We start from the raw sequence: 26,660 nt of genomic DNA on the forward strand, positions 1-26,660 counted from the left end.
CGGATTTCCTTCAACCGCAATGAACCAATCGAATGCCCTTCCAGCACTTCCTGGTTAGAACTCAGACCTGACTAAGCAAACGTGCACTATCGATGCGCAGTTCTTCAGCTGCTTTAACGATGCCGTGCTCGATAGATTGATGGGCGATGCCTGCTATTTGATTTCCCGCGAAAGAGACGCAATTTCTCGCGCTCGAGACGCTGGGACAAGTGCACAAACTCGAGTGCATCAGCTAACGGGTGAGTCCGTTATGAACAGTAAAACGGTTTAACCTAATTCAACATGTCAAGTTCGAGGATGTCAACTATTGCTGTCTGCTTATAGCGTGTACATTATGAATAAGTGTGACGTTATGTATGTTTTAGCCCTCCAGCGCGCCGTGTGTCTGCAGCTTAATCTCGCGGTCTGCGGCAAAGCTAACGTTACTTGCCAGGACACGTTTTGTCCCCGTAAACCAGATGTCCTTTAGAAAACCGATAATTTCATGTGGCCGTCTTTTACTGTAAATCCAGTCTCGCAGAACACACGTGGGTCACGTTTGAGCCATTACCTGTAGCTCGTCTTCAATTCGGCATGTGTCTAACAAGGCAGTACAAATGTAAACAAAATGTAAACTTTTAAAGCTGGGTCGTGCATTGATCTCACGTTTTAAATAACGATTGGGGACCTCAGTTGTAATGTGCCAGTTATTTGAAGGGTATAGTATAGTCAGGATGGATGAATATACTTTTGTTTTTCAGATTTTGGTGATTGCAGTTTGAGCTTCACTCCAACACAATGGGAATACACGGACTTGCTAAGCTGATTGCTGACCAGGCCCCAGGTGCCATTAAAGAGCAAGACATCAAGAACTACTTTGGTAACTATTATAGGTCCCTTTCCCTACATATTGATGATGAGGCCTGCATAGGAATGAGATCAGAAGAAAGTTTTATGATATCCCTTGGGTAAGGTGGATCAATGTTGTATTAGATGGTATGGGGATACAATAAAGATGGAGGATGAATGAAAATAGAGCATAGTCACTCCCAGAAATGGCAAATGTTCTTAATTTAATAAAGATTATTTGAGCTTTAGACTAATTTAGTCAAGCCAAGTATTTCATCTTAGTTGGGTTTTAGTATTAGTACAGCATTCACGTCCCTTTATCTTGGACATATCCCTGATGGACTAAGTAAAGGTGATATCTGTATACTAAAGATCTAGGTGGCAGCAAGTAAGAAAGCCATTACAAAATACTGGCTCCGCCAAAACTTTATCACTGCTTGCCTTTTTGTTAATACTGTTAAACACTTATATCTTCTGAAACAGATGACGTACCTCATATGACTCCAAAAAGAATTGGGAGAAAAGCAGTGAAGGAAATGGTGTGTTTATTCAGCCAATGAGTCAAACTCCATATGATTATTGTATGTACCATATATGACACCCTACTTTAAATTAGGAAAAATTGTCATGACTTTGTAAACATCCCATGACCTCATATTTATCTTTTTTTCTTTCCTGTGTACTGCTTTTCTTAAAAATCTATTAAAGTAAAACATAAAGCTCCAGCTTTTTCAGCCGTAAATTATTGTGCAGCAAGTTCCCAATGCCTCTTTTAGTGTAGATCTAAAACAAAAAATCGTATGTACTTTACTTTGCCTCATAATACATAGTAGATTAAGGCTTGCATAGAAAAGTTATAGATGGCATTAATCAATTACACTTGAGGCTCTTGTTTTTAGAACTCCTGCTGTTTTAAACATGCCAAATATTAAGATGGCTGCTTTTCTGAACTCTTGCAGGCAGGAAGATTGCCGTAGATGCCTCCATGTGTATCTACCAGTTTCTGATTGCTGTGCGACAGGATGGGAACGTTCTGCAGAATGAGGATGGCGAAACAACAAGGTACAACCTCCATCATACAAACATTTAAAATTCAGACTGTGAAGTCATTTTATGAGACATATTAGGAACACTGTAGTTCTTGGATTGGTTCGAGACTAGGGAACTCAAGTCTGGGCACAAGGCTGAAATGTTTCTGCCACCTGCTTGCTCTTTTTCCTCAGCCACCTGATGGGAATGTTCTACCGGACAATCCGCATGCTGGAACATGGCATCAAACCTGTGTATGTGTTTGACGGCAAGCCCCCACAGCTCAAGTCAGCAGAGGTTTGTATGGGCTCTGATTTCCTCCCTTTTTTTCTTTGTTTTGGTTTGGTTCTGAGGAGTTGGAGTCACGTTGGTCTTTATTTATTATCATTTCTGTGTAGTAGTGTTGTTGTTGTTGTTTGCACTTAGCCTGTAGTCTTGATCACCTGGAAATCAAACAGTGTGGTTTTTGAGAGTGGCACTCTTTACCATGTTCAATTATGATGTTAATCTTTGTAATCTATTGTTTGACAGATCAGTAAATGCAAAAATATTTTAAAGCTGCCTACTGTGTAAATCATTTATTTGGCAATTGAAAGGGGCAAATTATTTTACATTAAACATTTAAAGACCTACATTTGCTCTCACCCTCCTATGAAATAACAAATTAGGTTTATTTTTTTCTGAGGTACATTATCTGTCTTTTGTATTTTTTCTTACTCTGCCTTTGCTCTTCCTGTCACCCCCAGCTGGAGAAGAGAGGGGAGAGGAGGGCAGAAGCTGAGAAGCTGCTTGCTCAAGCCCAGGAAATGGGTACAGTCTCTGCTTTTTGCACTACATTCAACAATAATAATCATGAGTGCTGCCAGTCTTGCTTTATTGTGCTATGTTTTTATGTAGGCCCTGGCCCTGTTGATTAGAGATCAAAATCAGTGTGTTTCTGGCAAATTTGCTGGAGTGTATGCCAATGTGATCACTATCAGGCTCAATATTTTTACATGAGCTAGATATTGTAAGAACATTGTGCTTTGGCTATACATTAAAATATCTGCAAAAATGGTTTGTCTCCATCCAGGGGAACAGGAGAATATTGACAAATTCACCAAGCGTCTGGTAAAAGTCACCAAGCAGCATAATGATGAGTGCAAGAAGCTGCTGACCCTGATGGGAGTTCCCTACATTGAGGTTAGATCAACTTTCACTTTGCAACTCTTGCTGGCTTTAAGGATATTTCACATTTGTATCAATGCTGATTTTACTAAGTAGTTTTGAGGAGTATTTCCTAAAGTGCTCTTTTTTTTAGTGCTCTCTCTTACATTTCTATGATAATATGTCCAGTTGGCGTGTGTATTACTAATGTAGGCCTTAAAGGCCATAAAAGACATAAAATGTAATGTTAAAACATAAACGGCAAGTGTTCATCTTAAAATTGGGCCATAAGGAAGGAAACAGTTGACAAAAACTCACCAGAAGTTTATTTATGTTGTTACTTTGACACCTGAACAGACACATCCTCACCCTCCATCCATCTGGAGAAATTAAGAAGTAAATTTGAAGTTAATGTATAATGAAATCCCCACTTCTCTACTGTATGCCTTGCAACTAAAGCATTTTCCTCATGTCAGAGAAATCACTTGCATCAGGACAGTTCTGGGTGAATAATTCTGTGAAATGTGGTCTAATGTGTTTTGTTTTGTAGGCTCCATGTGAGGCGGAGGCCAGCTGTGCTGCTCTGGTTAAAGGCGGGAAGGTCTTTGCCACAGCAACAGAGGATATGGATGGGCTGACCTTTGGAACAAGTGTCCTGCTCAGACATCTAACCGCCAGTGAAGCAAAGTAATGTCGCACCTGCATCCCTCTGTTACTACATAATTTATTTCCCCTGTTAGGCTCTATGGCAGAGATCTTTAGAAAACTGAGATTTTCTCCTCTTTTGACTCTAGCAAAACTTTAGTTTTAACCTGTGAATCAATCTTATTTTTATACTTGATGATGGTGAAATTAAATCTGCAATCAGTTCCATTTTACTTGATAATCCACAATTGTGTTGAGGGTGAAAGGGGGGCAAATTACTGCTCTCACAGTTCACATGTTGTGCTGGTGTTTGGTTGTCCTACCAGCTCTGAGTAATTCAGGAGAAACACTGCACTACATGTTAGTGGGGGGTGGGTGATATGGTCCTAAAACAATATCATGATATTTCAGGGTATTTTGGCGACATTATTATTATTATTATTATTATTATTGACGATATGACAAATTAGTAAAAGCAAATTTTATCATTAATTCAAGAAAATTGAATTGCAACAGAATAAGTGATATTGTGATATCTTTTTGGAACCACCACAGAGTCAGGTAATAATTGCGCTTTCAGCCATGCTTGTTGTTGCCGTGGGTAACAGTATGATGTCAATATGTCAACCAGTCAAAATTTGGCAAGGATCACAATATGAATTTTTCAAATTATATTTAAAAATTACACCAGTATTATCATGAAAGAGATTACATCATACAGAGGAGATGATCTGCCCTGTGTTACAGTTATGGCAATGTATTTTTTATAAACTTGATAACACATCAAGGAATTTATTTGTTTTAGGAAACTTCCTATCCAAGAGTTCCACTTCAGTCGCATCCTGCAGGATATCGGTCTGACCAATGAACAGGTAAAGGGTGCAGCACTTTATTTAACCATAGTGGCAGTTTCTATCTGCGGTAAAATTCAACATCCCCCTCTGCTTGTATCATGCTGATTGTCCAATATGCAAATTGTAACGCTGCAGTGCAGTATCAACAAGCCATGCAAATACTCACAGGAATGTCACAGCACTCTCCTGGATATAATAACTGTATATGCTGTGAAACTGTAGGTATAGGAGTGATATTTCCATCTTTCTTGCACTAACTCTTCTTTCCGTGGTCCATCCTAGTTCATAGACCTGTGTATTCTGCTGGGCTGTGACTACTGCGGCACCATCAAGGGGATTGGCCCCAAGAGAGCCATCGACCTGATCAGACAGCATGGCTCCATTGAGGAGATCCTTGAAAACATTGACCCCAACGTAAGTTGCTGTCTGCTACAATCCATTAGTTTGGGCCGTTAAACTCAGGGGTTTGATGTGTCATTTTTTTCGTGTGTGTCTTGCTTGCCTCCATGCAGAAGCACCCTGCTCCAGAAGACTGGCTGTACAAAGAGGCCAGGAATTTGTTTTTGAAGGCAGAAGTGGTGGATTGTTCCACAGTGGAGTTGAAGTGGACTGAGCCAGATGAGGACGGACTGATCCAGTTCATGTGTAATGAGAAACAGTTCAGGTGAAACATCAGCAGACTCTTTTTAACACCATCTGTCATTTTGGATTCATTGTCTGTGCTTGCTTTTTGAGTTCTCTTTTATTGATGATGATGGTGACGACATTGGTTGTTGTTGTGATTATATGACCAGACCAGCTGTTCACTGTTCACATCTGTCCACTAGGCTGCACTGCTGTCCATGTAGAGGCAGAGTTTATGCTTTAAGCATCACTTGAGCACACGGCCTCTGTACATAAGATACGAGGTTGAGAGCACATTCAAGAGTCCGTCATGATGGACTCTTTACATTTAACTCCAACAGATGTTTTAATACTTTTTACAGTCTTCTAAATTCAGTTTTAAATGCTTGTTGTTGATGCTGAAAAAAATGGAATGTTCAGAAATCAGGAATACTTAATTGATTGGTGGAAATTGATTGTTGGATATAACATTGAGCCTAGTAGAACACGTAACATTTTATTTATTGATTGATTTGGGTATGTGTGTTCAGTGAGGACAGGATCCGCAACGGCTGTAAGAAGATCATGAAGAGCCGACAGGGCAGCACACAGGGACGACTGGACTCTTTCTTCACCGTCACGGGATCTCTGTCCTCCAAACGGAAGGTAGAACAAATACAGTGCAGCTATGTGTTTCCAAAATGATGGGATGATTGCACTTAATCTATTTTTAATGTACCCACCCACAGTAGCACAATATGTGTGGTATCTAATTTCTGAATCTTTATCAAGTCCTTTTTGTTAACTGTTGAGAGAACGCAGAAATGTTGAGTAGGCTGCTTTATTATGAATGGTGTATGTTGTCAGTTTCCTTTTCTTACAGTAGGTTGCTGTTGTACGTGTTGATTTATCTTCTAAATGTTGAACTCATTTGTTTCTTTTGCCCTAATTAGGAACCTGAGCTTAAAGGATCAGCAAAAAAGAAGCAGAAGACCGGAGCCACACCTGGCAAATTTAAGAAGGGAAAATAGACTGAACACAGGGCTCATTGATTCCAGTGGGAAGTAAATTATTCTAATGAATAACACCTATTAAATAAACAGTGTAAAGAAGAACATACAGTTCCGGGTGAGGCAGGAGGAAGCTGCGACAAAGTAAGAGGTTGTTACAAGCTGAACAACTGTATGTTTATGACCAAACATGATTTTGTCGATGTAAAAAAAAAAAACAACAAGCTTTTAATGTGTGTTTAAGGGTTTTATCAAAATGTGTTTCTGTTAATAAATAAAAGTCTTTTTGTAGAGCAAGTTGTTAATAGACTTCTGATTTTCAGTTTTTGGTTTTCACATTTTGGATTAACTGACAGCCTTTTACCAATGACATTTATATTTAATAAAACAGTGATAATTCTAATAATGATAAACACTATTAATATACAGTAGCACCTCATATACAGGAAATGCAGCACAAGGTGTTTACAATAGGGCCAGTATCAGCACTGAGCGCTTCACATGAAAATAGAATGAACATAAAACAGAACTGATTCATAAAATCGATAGAGCTGTAAAACTATAAATCATAAAATCAAGTAAGATTTTAAAAGAGTTGCAGCAGCATGAAGCGTAAATAGAAAGTAAAAGTGTAAAAAGAGCCAAACCTGTATGAGGAATGTCAGTTAAAGGGTGATGTGAACAGATAGTTTTTAGCTTCATTTCAAAAATATTAAGCGAACTAGCTTCCCTGATATCTATAGGTAGTGTGTTTCATATCTCTGGGACATAATTGACAAAGGCTGCATCCCCAATCTTCCAGCTGTTGCTGGGAACCTCCAATAAACCAGTTGCAGATGATCGCAGTGTTCTTGGAGGCAAACGGTTAACAAGGGAGTTACCAATGTAGCTTGGTCCCATCCCATTTAGAGCTTTTTATACAAGGAGGAGCTCAGACTGGCCTGACTCGCTCTGTCCTCTTGGTTCTGGTTAATAGCTGAACTGCAGAGTTTTGAATAAGCTGAAGTCTCTCAGTGGTGTTTTTTAGGAGGCCAGACAGTAAAAAGTGCATGACAGTAGGCAAGTTGACTTGAAATAAAGGAGTGAATCAGTTCCTCTGCATCTTTTTCATTTAGAAATGCTCTTAGCATGATGTTTTCGTCATTTTGTTGATGTGGGACTTGAAGCTTAGATCTGACTCAAGGATCATGTCACCTCTAGACTTGTTACCTCAGATTTAATCCAGGGAGTTAAATTCCCCAGATGATTAAGCAGCATAGCAAAGCAGCAGTTGTAAATGACTAGTAATTTTATACTGTGGAAAGCCTTGTGTGTGCAGGGCAACGAATGTAGCCTGCACCATGTTTCCTGATTTCCCCTAGACATTGCCTTTATTTTGGGGTTTACATACGGTGTAAACATTTTCAGTCTGAAATAAAAGTCACTGATTGCACTCACAGTAACTTCTTTTACATATACTGGCAATGGAAGCCATTACAAGCTTGTTTTATAAACTATGTTATTGAAATGAAGAAGTCCTCTTGATCAGGGGTCAAGTGAATCAGCAATGTGATGCAACTTTCACAGTAGCTAAGCTCAGGGTAATTTACACAAAGCACTCAGTAAATGCTGAGAATTTAGAAAGTACAAAGGGAAGTTGGTTGGTTGGATTCTGCAGGGTTCTCATATACAAATGTCAGAGTAAAATTAGATGACACTTGATGTGACAGTACACTGCCAAAGTCCCACAGCTGCTCTGCTAAAGGTTCATTGGAGAACTGATAAAAGCCTGGCAGAACATGGTGCTGACAGTCTTACTTTTATCAGGTTAGTTGCCCATGTGTTGGTTTATATGGAACATACATATTTGTTAAATTTATTTCCAAAAGTCATTGAGAGGCAAAAAAATAGTAATTTCTAATTTTCCTGTAACAGCTCATCTCTTGATGATGGCAATGCCAGTGACGACTCAAGAATTGGAATTCAGACATATTGAAAGTGAATGTAAGTGTGTCACTTTAGGACAAACCAACCATTAGAAAGGAGATACATACATACATGACCTTGCCCATTTATTTCAATACTGATGCAAGTAAATTCTCCCTGATGAAATTATTTCATATTCGATGTCTTGAAAATTGGACATGGCAATCTAACCCTCAGGCTTATCACCTGTTTTGAAGAAAGAAATGCAGTATGAAGTTGCAGGGTTAATTTTAAGACTATCAGCAGAAGTAGATGAATTAGATATGTAGGTTATCTGCTGCGTCTTTGTGCGTCATGTATTACTCATAGGCTATATTTGGCCTGATTTTTTGCACTGTCAGATGGTGGTGACACACAACATGAACAACTATTTCCCTCTCATGCAGTGTGCTTTTCTACATTGTTTCTGAGTTATGAGCAATCTTCAGCCTCAACAGTTGGGATTTAGTCTGCTAAAGTACAAAGATATAGTTGTACTTAAAAAAAACACTGAATTATGAATTTTATGATCTTGCTCAGGACTGTTTTCATGTGTGTGGTCTCAAATCATCAGCCCCTGTAACAAGATCAACTAAACAGGTACCACTAGGTTTTACTCTTGGTCCATTAGTATTTATGATCTATGTCAGATGTGGTTACCACAAAGTGGCCACTGTTCACCAGACTAGATCTAGAGACTGTCCAACTTCAGATACCCCAGGAGTAAATACAGAATTGACAAGACATCTTGCACTTGCATCGTAAGACTATGATGGACTGAATTTAATCACAAAAACATAATGGTCTCATCCCATTGGGCTATGGACCTATTTTAAGAGTTTTTTGGTTGTTGGGTGGTTAGCACTCTCGCCTCACAGCAAGAGGGTTGCCGGTTCGATCCCGGGCGTGGGAGCCCTTCTGTGCGGAGTTTGCATGTTCTCCCCGTGTCAGCGTGGGTTCTCTCCGGGCTCTCCGGCTTCCTCCCACAGTCCAAAGACATGCAGACTGGGGACTAGGTTAATTGGTAACTCTAAATTGTCCATAGGTGTGAATGTGAGCGTGAATGATTGTTTGTCTCTATGTGTCAGCCCTGCAATAGTCTGGCGACCTGTCCAGGGTGTACCCTGCCTCTCGCCCGACCCTCAAGAGGATGAAGCGGTTAGAAGATGAATGAATGAATGAATGAGTAGAAGGTGACTGTGCTGTTGTGTTGCAGGTGATCGACAGTCTGAAGTGGTTGGTGCTCAAGTCATAGTGAAGATCCTGGGAATCATAAAGCTTGTCGGTGCACTGGTCATCTTTGAGTGGTGAGACAAACTTTTCCATGTTAGTTTATCATTTGTAGATAGAACTCTTTTTTAAAATTTTAAATTTTGTCTGTATGACATAGATCATTATTATCACAGCAAACAAAACATGAACCCTTAATTGTCCATTCTTTTTCTTCCAGATGGTTTAGATCAAGACACTCCACCAAACCAGTGAAGGTAAGCTTGATGAGGAGCAGATGCAGTTACTCTGGGGCTTGTGAGGTGGGGGGGCTCATAGAGAAAGTGGGTTGTCCTACAATGTGTAGGGTGGAGAATGGGCCTGATGAGTGATTGCCACCTTGAAAATATGCCTGTGCTCAAAGAAGAACTCTCATTAAATTAAAAACAGTGCCATTTGTTATATATGTGAGCTTAAAAAAGGCAGACCCACCTCTGTCATGTTTATTTTTTCTTTTTTGGTAAAACAGTCAGTAGCATCTTTAACAATTTTATATGCTTATTCCAAATAAACTAAAAAAATAAAAAAATTAACTCTATTAAAATTATTAAATTAAATTAATAATTGGGCGGCACGGTGGTGTGGTGGTTAGCACTCTCGCCTCACAGCAAGAGGGTTGCCGGTTCGATCCCGGGTGTGGGAGCCCTTCTGTGCGGAGTTTGCATGTTCTCCCCGTGTCAGCGTGGGTTCTCTCCGGGCACTCCGGCTTCCTCCCACAGTCCAAAGGCATGCAGATTGGGGACTAGGTTAATTGGTGACTCTAAATTGTCCATAGGTGTGAATGTGAGCGTGAATGGTTGTCTGTCTCTATGTGTCAGCCCTGCGATAGTCTGGCGACCTGTCCAGGGTGTACCCTGCCTCTCGCCCGATGTCAGCTGGGATAGGCTCCAGCCCCCCCGCGACCCTCAAGAGGATGAAGCAGTTAGAAGATGAATGAATGAAAATTAATATTTGTTGTTGCTGGGTAATATGTATGTTGATGTTATCCAATGACAAGTCTCTGACCATGGTATGACAAGGCAATATGTGCATGGTACCATGCACTAGGGCCCATTGTAATAGTGTGCACTGGGGCCTATCATAACTACCTTACGCCACCGATGAGGTTCAGAATTAAGCAACTACTAAACTGCAAGTCACAAGAGGAAGGAAAGACACCAAACACCAAAGCTACCGGTGTCTGCATGATCAGCTGACAGTAGACCAGAATGCAATGCAGCCCCATTTCATTAAAGGGAGCCAAACCAATTATTTGTTAATACACAGATAGGAAGTGAGGAGAGACAGACAGGTCCCTGACTGTTGTCTTAACCACTGAACCACCATCATGCCCTTCTAAAGATTTTGAAAGGCATTCTGGGAAATGTAGAAAACGGTAGGCAAAGTCGTTTGCATGAGTGGATACAACAAAATAGCAAAATGCAACACCAACACTTCTTTCTTAAACATTTATTTTCCTGTCCTAACAGCACACAGGTTATTTTCGTCCATCACATTAACCTACTGACAACAAAGATGACTTTACATCCAACTTTATGTGACAGGATTGTCAGTCACAATATGCAGTTCACTCTTGAGCAACAGCTGAGGGCTTTCATTTTGAAAACAAAGTCTCTTAAATGAGATGTCATGAAAAAGAGCTCTTACTTGTTTTTAGTCCTGCATGAGACTTATCGGTCAACTGGCTAACTAACTGCTGCTACTGCATCACACTGTAAAACAACTATCACACTGGTGCCACAGAGAGGACTTGACATAGTGCAATCATTTTGTAGAAGGCAGATTGGGCAGTTTGGGCTGTGCAGTGACCGAAACTCTTTCAGCCGCAATGAAACTCCCTGCAACGCACTAACACCACTCATTCTGTGTTGTAGCTACAGTTTCAGCAGGATGCAGCTGAAGCAGACTACAGTATGTCAGCAAAGTGGTTGAGATCCAAGCATCATGAGCCAGAAGATGAGGAAGAATATGTCATGTTAACTCAACAATAGAATCAATCTTATTTCTTATTTGCTATTAGTTGCTATTGTCTTGGTGTGTCAAGTACAAGACAGTGATTCACTTTTTTTTTCTAGGCAGGAAAATTAAACAGCATTGTTTTGTAGAAGCTTCGAAAGATGAACAAGATGACCCCAGATTTGGGTTAAGTTATTTTTATGTAAATTCTCATTAATGTGAAGATATTGTGTTTTTCTGTTGTGTTAAGTTGAAAAATATCAGGATATAAAAAAAGTAAATGCATCTTTTATTTTATAAATTGTCTCAGGTGGGGCTGATTTATGGCACATTTCTTTTTGTTTCTTTTAAAGGTCTGGTGTGTAGGATTGGTGTGTAGGATTTAGTGGCATGTAGCAGTGAGGTTGCAAAACTGAAACTTCCTCTGTGAGCCAAGCATGTAGGAGAAGTATAGCAACCAACACGCGAATGGCCCTACCTAGAGCCAATGTTTGGTTTGTCCATTCTGGGCTGCTGTAGAAACAACATGGCAAATTCTGTGACCTGGTCTGCATGAACATATAAACGGCTCATTCTAAGGTGATGAAAATGCAACGATTCTTATTTTCAAGTGATTATGAACTAATGAAATATAGTTATGAATGTTACATACCATTTCTGCTGGGTGCCCCTAAATCCTACACACTGGACCTTTAAAGATAAATCAGCTATTTCTCTTTACCTCACCATTTGTTTCCTTATGTAAACTGTGTTTAAAAAAAAAAAAAAAAAAAAAAAAAGACAGCATGGTTGAAATTAAACATGTCAAATATAAGAAAGCATTTCCATATTTCATTGATAAATTATCAAAAAAATCTTGAGGTGTAGCCGGGGGGTGGAAGGAGTCTGGTTTGGGAACCTCAGAATTGCATCTCTGCTTTTTGCAGATGATGTGGTTCTGTTGGCTTCATCACACCGTGACCTGCAGTTTGCAACCGAGTGTGAAGGGGTTGGGATGAGAATCAGCACCTCCAAGTCGGAGGCCATGGTTCTCTGCTGGAAAATGGTGGATTGCTCCTTTGGGTTGGGAGAGAGTTACCACCTTAAGCCCAGGAGTTAAATTATCTCGTCTTGTTCATGATTGATGGTGAAATCGAGCGTCAGATGTATTGGTTTGGTGTGGAGTCCACTGTGAAGTAGGAGCTGAGCCAGAAGGCGAAGCTTTTGATTTACTGGTCCATCTACGTCCCAACCCTCACCTGTGGTCATGAGGTGTGGGTAGTGACTGAAAGATTTAGATCGCGGACACAAGCGGCTGAAATGAGTTTCCTCTGTGGGGTGGCTGGGCTCAGCCTCAAAGATAGGGTGAGGAGCACAGACATCTGGAGAGAGTTCGGGCATCTGAACACGATGCCCCCTGGGCGCCTCCAGTTAGAGGTGTTATGCACACATTCATCTGGTTGGAGGCCCTGAGGTAGACCCAGGACATGCTGGAGGGATTACATATCTTGTCTGGCCTGGGAACGTCCCCAGAAGGAGCTGGAAAGCATCGCTGGGGAGAGGGACATCATCAAGTTTATGATAGCTGTGTAACAGTCTGTGACTTACTATGACATCCATCACACTGCTGGCGCTGTAAAATATCTATTTTGCGACAACTCTATGAGACATCTTCTGTCCCTTATTTATTTTAGATTAGATTCACACAGGAAGTACAACAAAATACAGGATTTTATAATGAAGATGTATTAACACAAACACAAGCAACTGTAGTAAAGAAAGCATGCCATCAAAAACGTGTAGTTTTTTTAATCTGTCACTATGGTTTGTCTCTTCCATGTGTCACCCTCATTGTGTTTAATATATTCCACATAAAGAAGTCGTGGCATACAGGCTTGCAGTGAGTCGTATGATAAAAATACACACGGGATATGAGAATTAAAGAACTGCTTCCTTTCTGTACAGCTGTAGAAATTCATGTCATGTGATATCCTCTAGTTGTATGCCAAACCTAATGGGCTTGATGAGTTGTCTCAAAACTTGCCTTTGTGAAACAAAGCTTAAATAGGGTAGTTGGTCTGTTGCACAGATTTCCTGACATTAGCTGACATTCCTGGATTGCAGCACTTCACTTTAAATTCATAAGACATCATTGTTTCTCCTTTTTGCTGTGGGCTTGTTTGGTAAGGCTAAGAGTTTTACTGTTTCTTATTGATTTTTACATCTTAGCCTTTTAAATTAAATTGAAAAAAAGAAATTCTATAATATTATCTTTTTCTGAAATCAAGTCAAGCGATATCAAGTAGAATTTACAAATGTCAGGATATAGCTCTGCAGATGTTCATCACTTAAAACACAGTACAGTACATGTAAATAATGAAATGTGTGAATTTTAAGTAGAGAAGTCACTTCATAAGAAGGCAAAAGCTTAGTTAGGTCCACATTAATAGTATGATCAAGAATAGGAAGTAACTAAACTGTTGTGTTCGCATTGCCAGGTGATGAGTGTCATTACAGTCCAGTGTGTGAAAATGGTGACAGCCAACATGTTACTGAGTTTCTTCTTTGTTTCAGGTAAGCTGTTTGTTTAGTCACTTTGATTTGGAAACTTAACTTGAATAATTTACAGTCTTAACTTCATTTAGAAATAAAACAGAAAGAACAGAGCAGACAGAAATGCTTTTTCCATCTGTTCATGTCCTGAGTAAGAAATGAGAAGTAAAAAATTGTGTATCATAATTATTAACAGAATGAAAAATGAATCAAAGTGCTGCTGCTTATTTGCTTATTTTTTGTTTTGTTTTGTCAAAGTTTGTTCATCATGATTTTTTCTTTCATGCAGATTGCTTTCGCTTAATTTAACCATGAGTATGTTTTTACAGGTGCTTTGGCTGATTGTCCTCATCATCCAGCCCTATTCATTACTGCACCAAAGAACATGGAAGCACTGAATGGATCTTGTCTGCAAATCCCATGTACCTTTCGTGCTAAATCTGAAGTGGAATTCAATAGCACAGGCACAACCTTTGGCGTGTGGATTAAAAATAACCTTGATTTTGGTAGATATCCACACAATGTGATTTTCAACAGTAGTGGGACAGTTACCACCTATCTGTTGAGTATTAATGGAAATCTGAATCAGAAAAACTGCACCACTTTATTTTCCAGTGTAATCACAAGTTACACAGACACATACTACTTCAGAATTGAGAACTGGCCATTTGTGTCAACAGCTGTTTGTGATCCTCTTCAAATAACAGTTAAAGGTAAGAGAGTTTTTGTTTTTCAGTCAGTATCTGTAAGGCTGTATTTATGCACAGAGGTGCTTTGAGCTAAATGCTAATGGCTAGATTACTGGTCAACGGTATCTGTTAAGTTACGATGATTGACTGTTTTAAATGAAATCTGTGTTTAATTTTAAACCACAGATTCTCCTCCAAGCCCCAGAATTGAGATCTCAGGTGATCTGAAGGAGAAGGAGTCTGTCACTATAACCTGCTCAGCTTCCACTCCCTGTCCACACTCCCCTCCTAAACTCACCTGGAATCTCCAACAAGACCCTCACAACACAATAGAGGAAAAAACAGATCGAACCTTCACAACTAAAATCCAGGAGACCATCACTCTGTCAGACAAACATGATGGAGTCACCATCACCTGTTCTGCCACATATCCTGTGGATGGAGGAAACTATAGGACAGCAGAGGACAGAAAGACTCTTAATATTCCATGTAAGATTTTTTATTGTTGTTTTATGAAGATGACAGCAGGTGGCCAGACACTTGATCTTTTCTCATCATGTGCCAAACGTTCCAGACTCTCCCAGGGACACCTCAGTGGTCATCAGTCCCACTGATCCAGTGTCATTTGGCAGTGTGGTGAACCTGACTTGCTCCTGTAGAGGAAACCCTGCTGTTGTCAACTTTGTGTGGTTCATGATCACTGATGGCAGACTGGAAATGATCAAAGTTGATACGCAGGTTTATGGCTTTAAGGTGACCAACAGTGATCGAGGCAGAGTGTATTATTGTGGATGCAGAAATGATCTCGACATTCAACTCTCAACAGGACGTCAGCTGATATTTGAAGGTAACCACAGACATTAAGATACTTCAGAGTGATAACATTTCTCAGTAAGTGGAAGTTGATTGTGCCATTGTGTTGCAGATGATCAACAGTCTGAAGCAGTTAGTGTTGAAGTTATAGTGAAGATCCTGGGAATCATAATGCTCATCAGTACACTGGTCATCTTTGAGTGGTGAGACAAACTATTCTATGATGTGATCATTTGCAGCTACTCACTAATTGATTTCATTTTAAATGTGGTTTGATACATATTATCATTATTACAGCATAAACAAAAGACCATCATTGACTCTTCTTTTTCTTCCAGCTGGTTTAGATCAAGACAATCCACCAAACCAGTGAAGGTAAGCAAGGGGAGGCATTTCGTTATCAATCAGCTTATCTAATTCAGTTCCTGTAAATCAATTATGTACAACAGTTATACAGGAATTATCCTTCAGAGGTGACTGTTGAAAGACCAGGGGCTGGTTGTAAAAGACACCTTGAGTTAGGATTTTCCTCAAAATAAAACTGGTTGCACAAAACATCATTAAGTGTTCTCTGTAAGGTTTTCTGAAATTGTTCACTTAAGTATTCATGGTTTTCTCATTGTCTTGGTCTTATGCTCAAGGAATCCCTACACCATTGCACGAAAGACCCCAGCAACCAAAGCAAGGTAAAAAAAAAAAAAACATGAAAAAACTTACACACCCTGAGAAGAGTACTCTGTGACCAAGAGAAGCCAAGGGATATGCTTTTGATTCAGCACTGTAGATATGACTGAATTCACTTCTGTTGCAGTTTCTCCCTACAATCGTTTCTGTTTGGGGATCAGATTTAGTTTGTAGTCTGTGTTTTCAATGATTGTATTCTTCCGATCCCAAGTATCTGGTCCTCCTCTGACCAATATGATTTTCTTATCCTCTTTTCTTTTGCCATTTTTTCACTATCTAAGCCAATTTTGTGAGACAATAACAGGCATCACAAGCATGAGTCCAAGCAAATAAACAATCTCCATGGAAACTTGTACTGCTGTAAAATCTCTTTAAATGTGACAAATGAGTTACTGTTTGTCCTTAACTAAGGAAACCTTTTAAGGGATTCTGTGCAACTGTGTAAATCCCACAGCTAAGGAGAAATTAAGCCTTTCGTGAAAACTTAATCTGTCAGTCAAACATTAGACGCAACATTGGCATGTTAACACCTTATGAAGATGATATGGTAAACATTATCTTGTAAGGAAACTCTTGTGGTGGTCAATTGCTCCATTAGCTATTTCATAATATGGTTGTCATGAGGCCTGGTGGCACTTACACAACGGCAACTGAATAGATGGTAAAAATATTGCATGTTGGAGCTTTTTTTTTTTTTTTGGTCTTTCAGAGCACTAACCCCACTTTCTCTGTGTTGTTTCATTTCCACAGGATGCAGGAGACGCAGTCTATGTCAACAGTACGGTGACGTTACAGCCATGATGAGCCAGGAGGAGAGGAGGAAGATGTCTTGTTCTCTACAAATACAACGACATACTGTATAGTTGAGTCTGTACTCACTTAGTCTCACTGTGCCAGTTACAATAAAGTGTAGATTTTCTCTGTAGATTTGCTAAACTTAATGGAATAATATTTTATGTTTTTGCTGCTCTGCATGTCGTCATTAAAATCAGCATAGCACAAAGTAACATCTTAAATAATTCATCTTGTTGAAGTGATTCATGGCTTCTGATTTTTTTCATTTCTCCTTAAAATATTATAAAGATGTTCAGACCATGTATTTGACTTTCACCGCTTAGCTGCTGTTTCTATTTGGTGCATGTAAAGTGTAAGACAGAAAAGGAGGGTAAATACTTCAACTTTTAGATTTCCTGCAAAAGTTTTTTTACACAGCAGAAGGTGTTCAGGAGGAATGCATTTTTTATTATTTGTCCTATAATCTAGCACAAATACACATGGATTGATGACAGCTGTATAACAACCCGACCCATTTTGAGTTTTGACAAAAAAATAATTAATTTTAAACTGCCAATGTAGAAGTGAATGGGATGTTGTTTTGAGTACAGAATCATTAAAAAATACTACATGACTCCTACTGGGAGATATTAGCTGGAAATCAGAATGGGATCATAACATGAAGCCTCACATAGTTCAGATTTAAAGTACATCACAAATTAACAGAAAATAAATCTTTTGCACATGTTTTTCTCAGGATTTTTACAGGTGCTTTTCAAACAAGGAGAGTAAAACAGTATACTGAATGTGTGAGTATAGGTTAAAAACGAATCAACACAGACAGAAATGTCTATTCAGGAGCTTACTGTATATTAAAATACTTCTAGAAAATCTAAATTGATAAGAAAGACTGTTTTCCCCCTTAAGACAACAGAGAAGTCATTTGTTTATCATTTATGTACATTTATAACAGTCTATGGTGCTAGTGATCTTTCAAAAGTGCACTTGAGGTCAGGGGTGTCATTGACTACAAGACCCATAAAGCCATGATCACACAGAAAGAAAAAGAAAAATTGGCAAGGTCTCAGGAGTCAGAATATTCATAAAGCTTTGAAATTTGCATTACGTGGCCTTTCCTAACGATGTCTGTGAACAAGCCAGAGCCCTAACAAGCTAATTGTGGTCTGAGACTGTGGTAAAAATTTGTTTTCCTGATGTAAAAAAAAGAACAAAACAACTATATAAGTTAAATAAAAAATATAGTGCTTTAATGACTATTTATTTAATGACTGTGTGGTATATCTATATCTAACATGTTCTTAATATAAAATGGTTCTTCTGCCCAGAGCAAGTGGGACAGATGTTCCTTGAAAGTTTGCAAAACAGTAAGATAATAATAAATTTTGTGCTTGGATCAATTTATAATCTTTTGTAATTTAGCTTATATGACATATTCCACACAGAATATGAGCTTTAAACATGAGAACTTCCTGTATTTCTCTGATATTTACTGTAAGTCACTCAGCTCAGATGATATTTTGCAAATGTAAAACAAAACCAGACGTATACTGTAGTTTTGAGACACAGGAAGTTTTAAATTACAGCTGCTAAATAGGGAAGTGCGTTATATGTATATCAGCTCACAATCACGAACTGATCTTCACTTTGAAATCACCCATCAAAGGACCTCCTTGCTGCTCTCTTTTTGATTTGGACTTGTTTGGTAAGACAAGATTTTGTTTCCCCACGTATTTTGCTTCGTAGCTTTTTTCTTTTGCCAGGACAAACTTATTAGTTTGTTGCTCTTCATGAACTTCAGAAAAAAAAAAATCTAATAACTTATTTGATCATTTTGTTCAGCAGAACTAAGCTGTATAGGTAAGAGTTTGATTCAGCAGCATTTTACGGCTGTGGTGTTAATTAGAATTTGCTTCTGCAGTTGATCATCTATCACTAATTAAACACACTGAATCCTGGTTGTATGGTGCGAGTTTCTGGTCTAATTGTGTGCACTCTAAGTAGAGATTTTGTTACACGTACTCACATTCTTTACACAGTAATAGCTCATGTTTAAAAAGTAACTGCATGATTGTGTTTGTAGGTGATGGCAGCTCTGTCTGTGAGCATTGCAACATTCAACATGTTGCTCCATATCCTCTTTCTTTCAGGTGAGCTGTTTGTTCAGTGCAGATAGAGATAATTTTGAAAAACTATGTGCAGCATCTTACTGTTGATGTATATTTGTCTATTCAGAGAGATTTTGTTGACCTTGTATTAATCATGAGTCTGATTTCACAGGTGCTTTGGCTGCTTGTCCTGAAGGGACATACCCACACATTACTGTACCACAGAAGATGGAGGCACTGAGTGGATCTTGTCTGCAAATCCCATGTTACATTCCAAATGATGACATACATAGGGAGGGCACCGGACATGTTGGAAAGTGGATTAAAAGTGTTGCTAACAACAGAATTCCAAACAATGTGATTTTCGACAGTAGTAAGACAGTTAACATTTATCCAATCAATATCATTGGAAACCTGAGTGAGAGAAACTGCACCACTTTATTTTCTAATCTAATCATAAATTACACAGACACATACTACTTCAGATTTAAGAACAGTGAATACAGCACAACAGCTGCTTGTGACCCTCTTCAAATAACAGTTCAAGGTAAGAGAGTTTCTTTTATCAGTCAAGACAAGAACATGAGGAGCAGTGTCTGATTCTTTTTTTTTTAACCACAGATTCTCCTCCAAGCCCCAGAATTGAGATCTCAGGTGATCTGAGGGAGAAGGAGTCTGTCACTATAACCTGCTCAGCTCCCACTCCCTGTCCACACTCCCCTCCTAAACTCACCTGGAATCTCCAACAAGACCCTCACAACACAATAGAGGTGAACACAGATCGAACCTTCACAACTAAAATCCAGGAGACCATCACTCTGTCAGACAAACATGATGGAGTCACCATCACCTGTTCTGCCACATATCCTGTGGATGGAGGAAACTATAAGACAGCAGAGGACAGAAAGACTCTTAATATTCCATGTAAGATTTTTTATTGTTGTTTTATGAAGATGACAGCAGGTGGCCAGACACTTGATCTTTTCTCATCATGTGCCAAACGTTCCAGACTCTCCCAGGGACACCTCAGTGGTCATCAGTCCCACTGATCCAGTGTCATTTGGCAGTGTGGTGAACCTGACTTGCTCCTGTAGAGGAAACCCTGCTGTTGTCAACTTTGTGTGGTTCATGATCACTGATGGCAGACTGGAAATGATCAAAGTTGATACGCAGGTTTATGGCTTTAAGGTGACCAAGAGTGATCGAGGCAGAGTGTATTATTGTGGATGCAGAAATGATCTCGACATTCAACTCTCAACAGGACGTCAGCTGATATTTGAAGGTAACCACAGACATTAAGATACTTCAGAGTGATAACATTTCTCAGTAAGTGGAAGTTGATTGTGCCATTGTGTTGCAGATGATCAACAGTCTGAAGCAGTTAGTGTTGAAGTTATAGTGAAGATCCTGGGAATCATAATGCTCATCAGTACACTGGTCATCTTTGAGTGGTGAGACAAACTATTCTATGATGTGATCATTTGCAGCTACTCACTAATTGATTTCATTTTAAATGTGGTTTGATACATATTATCATTATTACAGCATAAACAAAAGACCATCATTGACTCGTCTTGTTCTTCCAGCTGGTTTAGATCAAGACAATCCACCAAACCAGTGAAGGTAAGCAAGGGGAGGCATTTCGTTATCAATCAGCTTATCTAATTCAGTTCCTGTAAATCAATTATGTACAACAGTTATACAGGAATTATCCTTCAGAGGTGACTGTTGAAAGACCAGGGCTGGTTGTAAAAGACACCTTGAGTTAGGATTTTCCTCAAAATAAAACTGGTTGCACAAAACATCATTAAGTGTTCTCTGTAAGGTTTTCTGAAATTGTTCACTTAAGTATTCATGGTTTTCTCATTGTCTTGGTCTTATGCTCAAGGAATCCCTACACCATTGCACGAAAAGACCCCAGCAACCAAAGCAAGGTAAAAAAAAAAAAAACATGAAAAAACTTACACACCCTGAGAAGAGTACTCTGTGACCAAGAGAAGCCAAGGGATATGCTTTTGATTCAGCACTGTAGATATGACTGAATTCACTTCTGTTGCAGTTTCTCCCTACAATCGTTTCTGTTTGGGGATCAGATTTAGTTTGTAGTCTGTGTTTTCAATGATTGTATTCTTCCGTATCCCAAGTATCTTGTCCTCCTCTGACCAATATGATTTTCTTATCCTCTTTTCTTTTGCCATTTTTTCACTATCTAAGCCAATTTTGTGAGACAATAACAGGCATCACAAGCATGAGTCCAAGCAAATAAACAATCTCCATGGAAACTTGTACTGCTGTAAAATCTCTTTAAATGTGACAAATGAGTTACTGTTTGTCCTTAACTAAGGAAACCTTTTAAGGATTCTGTGCAACTGTGTAAATCCCACAGCTAAGGAGAAATTAAGCCTTTCGTGAAAACTTAATCTGTCAGTCAAACATTAGACGCAACATTGGCATGTTAACACCTTATGAAGATGATATGGTAAACATTATCTTGTAAGGAAACTCTTGTGGTGGTCGATTGCTCCATTAGCTATTTCATAATATGGTTGTCATGAGGCCTGGTGGCACTTACACAACGGCAACTGAATAGATGGTAAAAATATTGCATGTTGGAGCTTTTTTTTTTTTTTTGGTCTTTCAGAGCACTAACCCCACTTTCTCTGTGTTGTTTCATTTCCACAGGATGCAGGAGACGCAGTCTATGTCAACAGTACGGTGACGTTACAGCCATGATGAGCCAGGAGGAGAGGAGGAAGATGTCTTGTTCTCTACAAATACAACGACATACTGTATAGTTGAGTCTGTACTCACTTAGTCTCACTGTGCCAGTTACAATAAAGTGTAGATTTTCTCTGTAGATTTGCTAAACTTAATGGAATAATATTTTATGTTTTTTGCTGCTCTGCATGTCGTCATTAAAATCAGCATAGCACAAAGTAACATCTTAAATAATTCATCTTGTTGAAGTGATTCATGGCTTCTGATTTTTTTCATTTCTCCTTAAAATATTATAAAGATGTTCAGACCATGTATTTGACTTTCACCGCTTAGCTGCTGTTTCTATTTGGTGCATGTAAAGTGTAAGACAGAAAAGGGAGGGTAAATACTTCAACTTTTAGATTTCCTGCAAAAGTTTTTTTACACAGCAGAAGGTGTTCAGGAGGAATGCATTTTTTATTATTTGTCCTATAATCTAGCACAAATACACATGGATTGATGACAGCTGTATAACAACCCGACCCATTTTGCGTTTTGACAAAAAAAAATAATTAATTTTAAACTGCCAATGTAGAAGTGAATGGGATGTTGTTTTGAGTACAGAATCATTAAAAAATACTACATGACTCCTACTGGGAGATATTAGCTGGAAATCAGAATGGGATCATAACATGAAGCCTCACATAGTTCAGATTTAAAGTACATCACAAATTAACAGAAAATAAATCTTTTGCACATGTTTTTCTAAGGATTTTTACAGGTGCTTTTCAAACAAGGAGAGTAAAACAGTATACTGAATGTGTGAGTATAGGTTAAAAACGAATCAACACAGACAGAAATGTCTATTCAGGAGCTTACTGTATATTAAAAACACTTCTAGAAAATCTAAATTGATAAGAAAGACTGTTTTCCCCCTTAAGACAACAGAGAAGTCATTTGTTTATCATTTATGTACATTTATAACAGTCTATGGTGCTAGTGATCTTTCAAAAGTGCACTTGAGGTCAGGGGTGTCATTGACTACAAGACCCATAAAGCCATGATCACACAGAAAGAAAAAGAAAAATTGGCAAGGTCTCAGGAGTCAGAATATTCATAAAGCTTTGAAATTTGCATTACGTGGCCTTTCCTAATGATGTCTGTGAACAAGCCAGAGCCCTAACAAGCTAATTGTGGTCTGAGACTGTGGTAAAAATTTGTTTTCCTGATGTAAAAAAAAGAACAAAACAACTATATAAGTTAAATAAAAATATAGTGCTTTAATGACTATTTATTTAATGACTGTGTGGTATATCTATATCTAACATGTTCTTAATATAAAATGGTTCTTCTGCCCAGAGCAAGTGGGACAGATGTTCCTTGAAAGTTTGCAAAACAGTAAGATAATAATAAATTTTGTGCTTGGATCAATTTATAATCTTTTGTAATTTAGCTTATATGACATATTCCACACAGAATATGAGCTTTAAACATGAGAACTTCCTGTATTTCTCTGATATTTACTGTAAGTCACTCAGCTCAGATGATATTTTGCAAATGTAAACAAAACCAGACGTATACTGTAGTTTTGAGACACAGGAAGTTTTAAATTACAGCTGCTAAATAGGGAAGTGCGTTATATGTATATCAGCTCACAATCACGAACTGATCTTCACTTTGAAATCACCCATCAAAGGACCTCCTTGCTGCTCTCTTTTTGATTTGGACTTGTTTGGTAAGACAAGATTTTGTTTCCCCACGTATTTTGCTTCGTAGCTTTTTTCTTTTGCCAGGACAAACTTATTAGTTTGTTGCTCTTCATGAACTTCAGAAAAAAAAAAATCTAATAACTTATTTGATCATTTTGTTCAGCAGAACTAAGCTGTATAGGTAAGAGTTTGATTCAGCAGCATTTTACGGCTGTGGTGTTAATTAGAATTTGCTTCTGCAGTTGATCATCTATCACTAATTAAACACACTGAATCCTGGTTGTATGGTGCGAGTTTCTGGTCTAATTGTGTGCACTCTAAGTAGAGATTTTGTTACACGACTCACATTCTTTACACAGTAATAGCTCATGTTTAAAAAGTAACTGCATGATTGTGTTTGTAGGTGATGGCAGCTCTGTCTGTGAGCATTGCAACATTCAACATGTTGCTCCATATCCTCTTTCTTTCAGGTGAGCTGTTTGTTCAGTGCAGATAGAGATAATTTTGAAAAACTATGTGCAGCATCTTACTGTTGATGTATATTTGTCTATTCAGAGAGATTTTGTTGACCTTGTATTAATCATGAGTCTGATTTCACAGGTGCTTTGGCTGCTTGTCCTGAAGGGACATACCCCGTCATTACTGTACCACAGAAGATGGAGGCACTGAGTGGATCTTGTCTGCAAATCCCATGTTACATTACAAATGATGACATACATAGGGATGGCACAGGAAATGTTGGAAAGTGGATTAAAAGTGTTGCTAACCACAGAATTCCAAACAATGTGATTTTCGACAGTAGTAAGACAGTTAACATTTATCCAATCAATATCATTGGAAACCTGAGTGAGAGAAACTGCACCACTTTATTTTCTAATCTAATCATAAATTACACAGACACATACTACTTCAGATTTAAGAACAGTGAATACAGCACAACAGCTGCTTGTGACCCTCTTCAAATAACAGTTCAAGGTAAGAGAGTTTCTTTTATCAGTCAAGACAAGAACATGAGGAGCAGTGTCTGATTCTTTTTTTTTTAACCACAGATTCTCCTCCAAGCCCCAGAATTGAGATCTCAGGTGATCTGAGGGAGAAGGAGTCTGTCACTATAACCTGCTCAGCTCCCACTCCCTGTCCACACTCCCCTCCTAAACTCACCTGGAATCTCCAACAAGACCCTCACAACACAATAGAGGTGAACACAGATCGAACCTTCACAACTAAAATCCAGGAGACCATCACTCTGTCAGACAAACATGATGGAGTCACCATCACCTGTTCTGCCACATATCCTGTGGATGGAGGAAACTATAAGACAGCAGAGGAGAGAAAGACTCTCAATGTTTCATGTAAGACAACCAGTGTTTGTTATTGGATCCTGTCAGCACACGATGATTCATGTGATGTCAGCTGATTCTAATGAATAAAGTTAATCTCACATTTTCCTCAGATGCTTCCAAGGACACCTCAGTGTCCATCAGTCCATCAGGTTTGGTGTCAACAGGTAGCTGGGTGAACCTGACCTGCTCCAGCAGAGCCAATCCTCCCGTCAGCAGCTTCACCTGGTTCAAGACCAGCAAAGATGGACCCATCAAAGTGTCTGAAGGAGACTTTTACAGTTTTAATGTGACAGATGGAGGAGTTTATTACTGTGTGGCCATAAGTGATCTTGGTAATGAAACATCGCCAGAGATCCATCTGACTGTTAAAGGTAAATACTGCGTGAATTACTCTGTAAATTCTGTGTGTGGATGAAGGAAACTATAAAGAGAGGAGCAGAGAAGAAAAAGACACAATGTTTCATGTAAAACTTTTGTTGTTGTTGTTGTTGTTGTTGTTGTTGTTGTTGTTGTTGTTGTTTTATGAAGATGATAGCAGGTGGCAATACAACTGATCTTTTCTCATCATGTGCCAAATGTTCCAGACTCTCCCAGGGACACCTCAGTGTCCTCACATTTCAAGTAGAAGGTGACTGTGCTGTTGTGTTGCAGGTGATCAACAGTCTGAAGCAGTTAGTGTTGAAGTTGTAGTGAAGATCCTGGGAGTCATAATGCTCATCAGTACACTGGTCATCTTTGAGTGGTGAGACAAACTTTTCTATGATGTGACACTTGAAGCTACTCAAGTGACTAATTGGTCTGATTTTAAATGTGGTTTGGCTGTGTGAGACACATCACTATCAGTCCAGCAAAAACAAAAAACCCTCATTCACTCTTCTTTGTCTTCCAGCTGGTTTAGATCAAGACACTCCACCAAACCAGCAAAGGTAAGCCACTAAACAATGTTCTATAATCTAGTTGTTGTGAGGCCCTGTGACACTAAAACACATGGGACTAACTGGTACACAAATGTGTTGGAACTATTTTTTCCCTTTACAGTAACTAAAGCTCTTTCCACTGCAGTAAAGTCACTGCAGAGCACTAACACCTCTCTCTCTCTCTCTCTCTCTCTCTCTCTCTCTCTCTGTTGTTTCATTTCCATAGGAGGCAGTAGATGCCATCTATGTCAACAGTGCTGTGGAGTTACAACCATCATGAGCCAGAAGAAAAGGAGGAGGATGTCATGTTCATTATGAATACAACAGCATACCCTATCATCTAGTCTCTATCCATTTCTTAGTCTTAGTGTGCCTCTTAAAATAAAGTGTAGATTTTCCTTACATCCTAAATGGTATAACTTACTTTAAAGATGACATCGGACTATGGTGAATAATATTTTTATGTGTTTTTTTGTTCTTTGTGTCTTTATTAAAATCAGCATTACAAAAAAAGAAAATCATCTTCTTTAATCTTCTTCTTCTCATGTTGAAATGATTCATAATTTTTTTCTTTTGTTTTTAAGATATCAAAAAGATGCATAGACCATGTCTTTAATTTTCATTGCTTCAATGGTTTTTCTTGGGTGTATTTAAAGAGTGTAAAAAAATGTTTATCAAGATACTTTCTCTTTTTTTTTGATGGAGCAGAAAGTGTTCAGGAGGAGAGCATGCTTATCACTTAACGTTAAACTTCAATTAAAAGCCTATAGTCCAAATTAAACGCATAGTCCCTTTTAGCAACACATTTTGACAAATAAAGGCCTGTCTCACTTAGACGCCTGGTCTGGTTGCCAAGCATTTTATAGAAGTTCTTTGGGTGTATAAAGCCAGGTTGTTCACTACTCACTTAAGCTAATGTTAGACAGCTGTAAAGAATGCACATACAAATATGAAGGTTAAATCCTTTGTCAGTATAGACATGCCAAACATCATTAGCTTGGTTAGATTCTCTACAATTCAATCATTCAGTTCATTTGACTAAAACCATTACCACCAAAGAATAATTCATTCGGATTTATCAGCATGGTAAAC

At 38.7% G+C, this 26,660-nt stretch overlaps 3 protein-coding genes across 4 annotated transcripts; all 3 read left to right on the forward strand.

Moving 5' to 3' along the window:
• Window positions 1–138: 138 nt before the first annotated feature.
• fen1 (flap structure-specific endonuclease 1) lies at window positions 139–6,412 on the forward strand. Its single transcript, XM_049565083.1, has 12 exons — window positions 139–239; window positions 741–859; window positions 1,788–1,890; window positions 2,052–2,154; window positions 2,604–2,667; window positions 2,930–3,039; window positions 3,554–3,690; window positions 4,454–4,520; window positions 4,785–4,916; window positions 5,015–5,166; window positions 5,657–5,771; window positions 6,059–6,412. The coding sequence occupies exons 2-12, from the start codon at window positions 778–780 to the stop codon at window positions 6,134–6,136; spliced, it is 1,143 nt and encodes a 380-aa protein (XP_049421040.1). The 5' UTR covers window positions 139–239; window positions 741–777; the 3' UTR covers window positions 6,137–6,412.
• A 6,952-nt stretch (window positions 6,413–13,364) lies between these two features.
• On the forward strand, window positions 13,365–16,938 carry LOC125882219 (B-cell receptor CD22-like). The gene is made up of 9 exons (XM_049565967.1): window positions 13,365–13,446; window positions 13,762–13,837; window positions 14,146–14,529; window positions 14,692–14,994; window positions 15,080–15,352; window positions 15,431–15,521; window positions 15,657–15,693; window positions 15,960–16,004; window positions 16,753–16,938. Exons 2-9 carry the CDS (start codon window positions 13,765–13,767, stop codon window positions 16,801–16,803), a joined length of 1,257 nt encoding a protein of 418 aa, XP_049421924.1. The 5' UTR covers window positions 13,365–13,446; window positions 13,762–13,764; the 3' UTR covers window positions 16,804–16,938.
• A 532-nt stretch (window positions 16,939–17,470) lies between these two features.
• On the forward strand, window positions 17,471–26,063 carry LOC125882220 (sialoadhesin-like). Of its 2 annotated transcripts, none has more exons than XM_049565968.1 (8): window positions 17,471–18,499; window positions 18,878–18,944; window positions 19,075–19,449; window positions 19,524–19,826; window positions 19,912–20,184; window positions 20,263–20,353; window positions 25,541–25,577; window positions 25,795–26,063. In XM_049565968.1, the coding sequence occupies exons 2-8, from the start codon at window positions 18,881–18,883 to the stop codon at window positions 25,846–25,848; spliced, it is 1,197 nt and encodes a 398-aa protein (XP_049421925.1). In that variant the 5' UTR covers window positions 17,471–18,499; window positions 18,878–18,880; the 3' UTR covers window positions 25,849–26,063. The 2 variants fall into 2 exon arrangements, with proteins under 2 accessions (XP_049421925.1, XP_049421926.1); XM_049565969.1 differs by lacking the exons at window positions 17,471–18,499; window positions 18,878–18,944; window positions 19,075–19,449; ... (1 more) ...; window positions 19,912–20,184; window positions 20,263–20,353 and adding exons at window positions 23,264–23,334; window positions 23,712–23,778; window positions 23,909–24,283; ... (1 more) ...; window positions 24,762–25,022; window positions 25,303–25,393.
• The last annotated feature ends 597 nt before the right edge of the window (window positions 26,064–26,660 follow it).

Source organism: Epinephelus fuscoguttatus, linkage group LG21 (genome assembly GCF_011397635.1).
Source record: "Epinephelus fuscoguttatus linkage group LG21, E.fuscoguttatus.final_Chr_v1".
Lineage (NCBI taxonomy): Eukaryota > Metazoa > Chordata > Actinopteri > Perciformes > Serranidae > Epinephelus > Epinephelus fuscoguttatus.

Coding starts and splice junctions, on each gene's coding strand:
- fen1 (XM_049565083.1), top strand. CDS start 778: ATGGGAATACACGGACTTGCTAAGCTGATTGCTGACCAGGCCCCAGGT. Junction 1,891..2,051: donor GAGGATGGCGAAACAACAAG/GTACAACCTCCA, acceptor CTTTTTCCTCAG/CCACCTGATGGGAATGTTCT. Junction 2,155..2,603: donor CACAGCTCAAGTCAGCAGAG/GTTTGTATGGGC, acceptor TGTCACCCCCAG/CTGGAGAAGAGAGGGGAGAG.
- LOC125882219 (XM_049565967.1), top strand. CDS start 13,765: ATGAGTGTCATTACAGTCCAGTGTGTGAAAATGGTGACAGCCAACATG. Junction 13,838..14,145: donor GAGTTTCTTCTTTGTTTCAG/GTAAGCTGTTTG, acceptor ATGTTTTTACAG/GTGCTTTGGCTGATTGTCCT. Junction 16,005..16,752: donor ACCCCAGCAACCAAAGCAAG/GTAAAAAAAAAA, acceptor TCATTTCCACAG/GATGCAGGAGACGCAGTCTA.
- LOC125882220 (XM_049565968.1), top strand. CDS start 18,881: ATGGCAGCTCTGTCTGTGAGCATTGCAACATTCAACATGTTGCTCCAT. Junction 19,450..19,523: donor TCTTCAAATAACAGTTCAAG/GTAAGAGAGTTT, acceptor TTTTAACCACAG/ATTCTCCTCCAAGCCCCAGA. Junction 20,354..25,540: donor ACACTGGTCATCTTTGAGTG/GTGAGACAAACT, acceptor TTTGTCTTCCAG/CTGGTTTAGATCAAGACACT.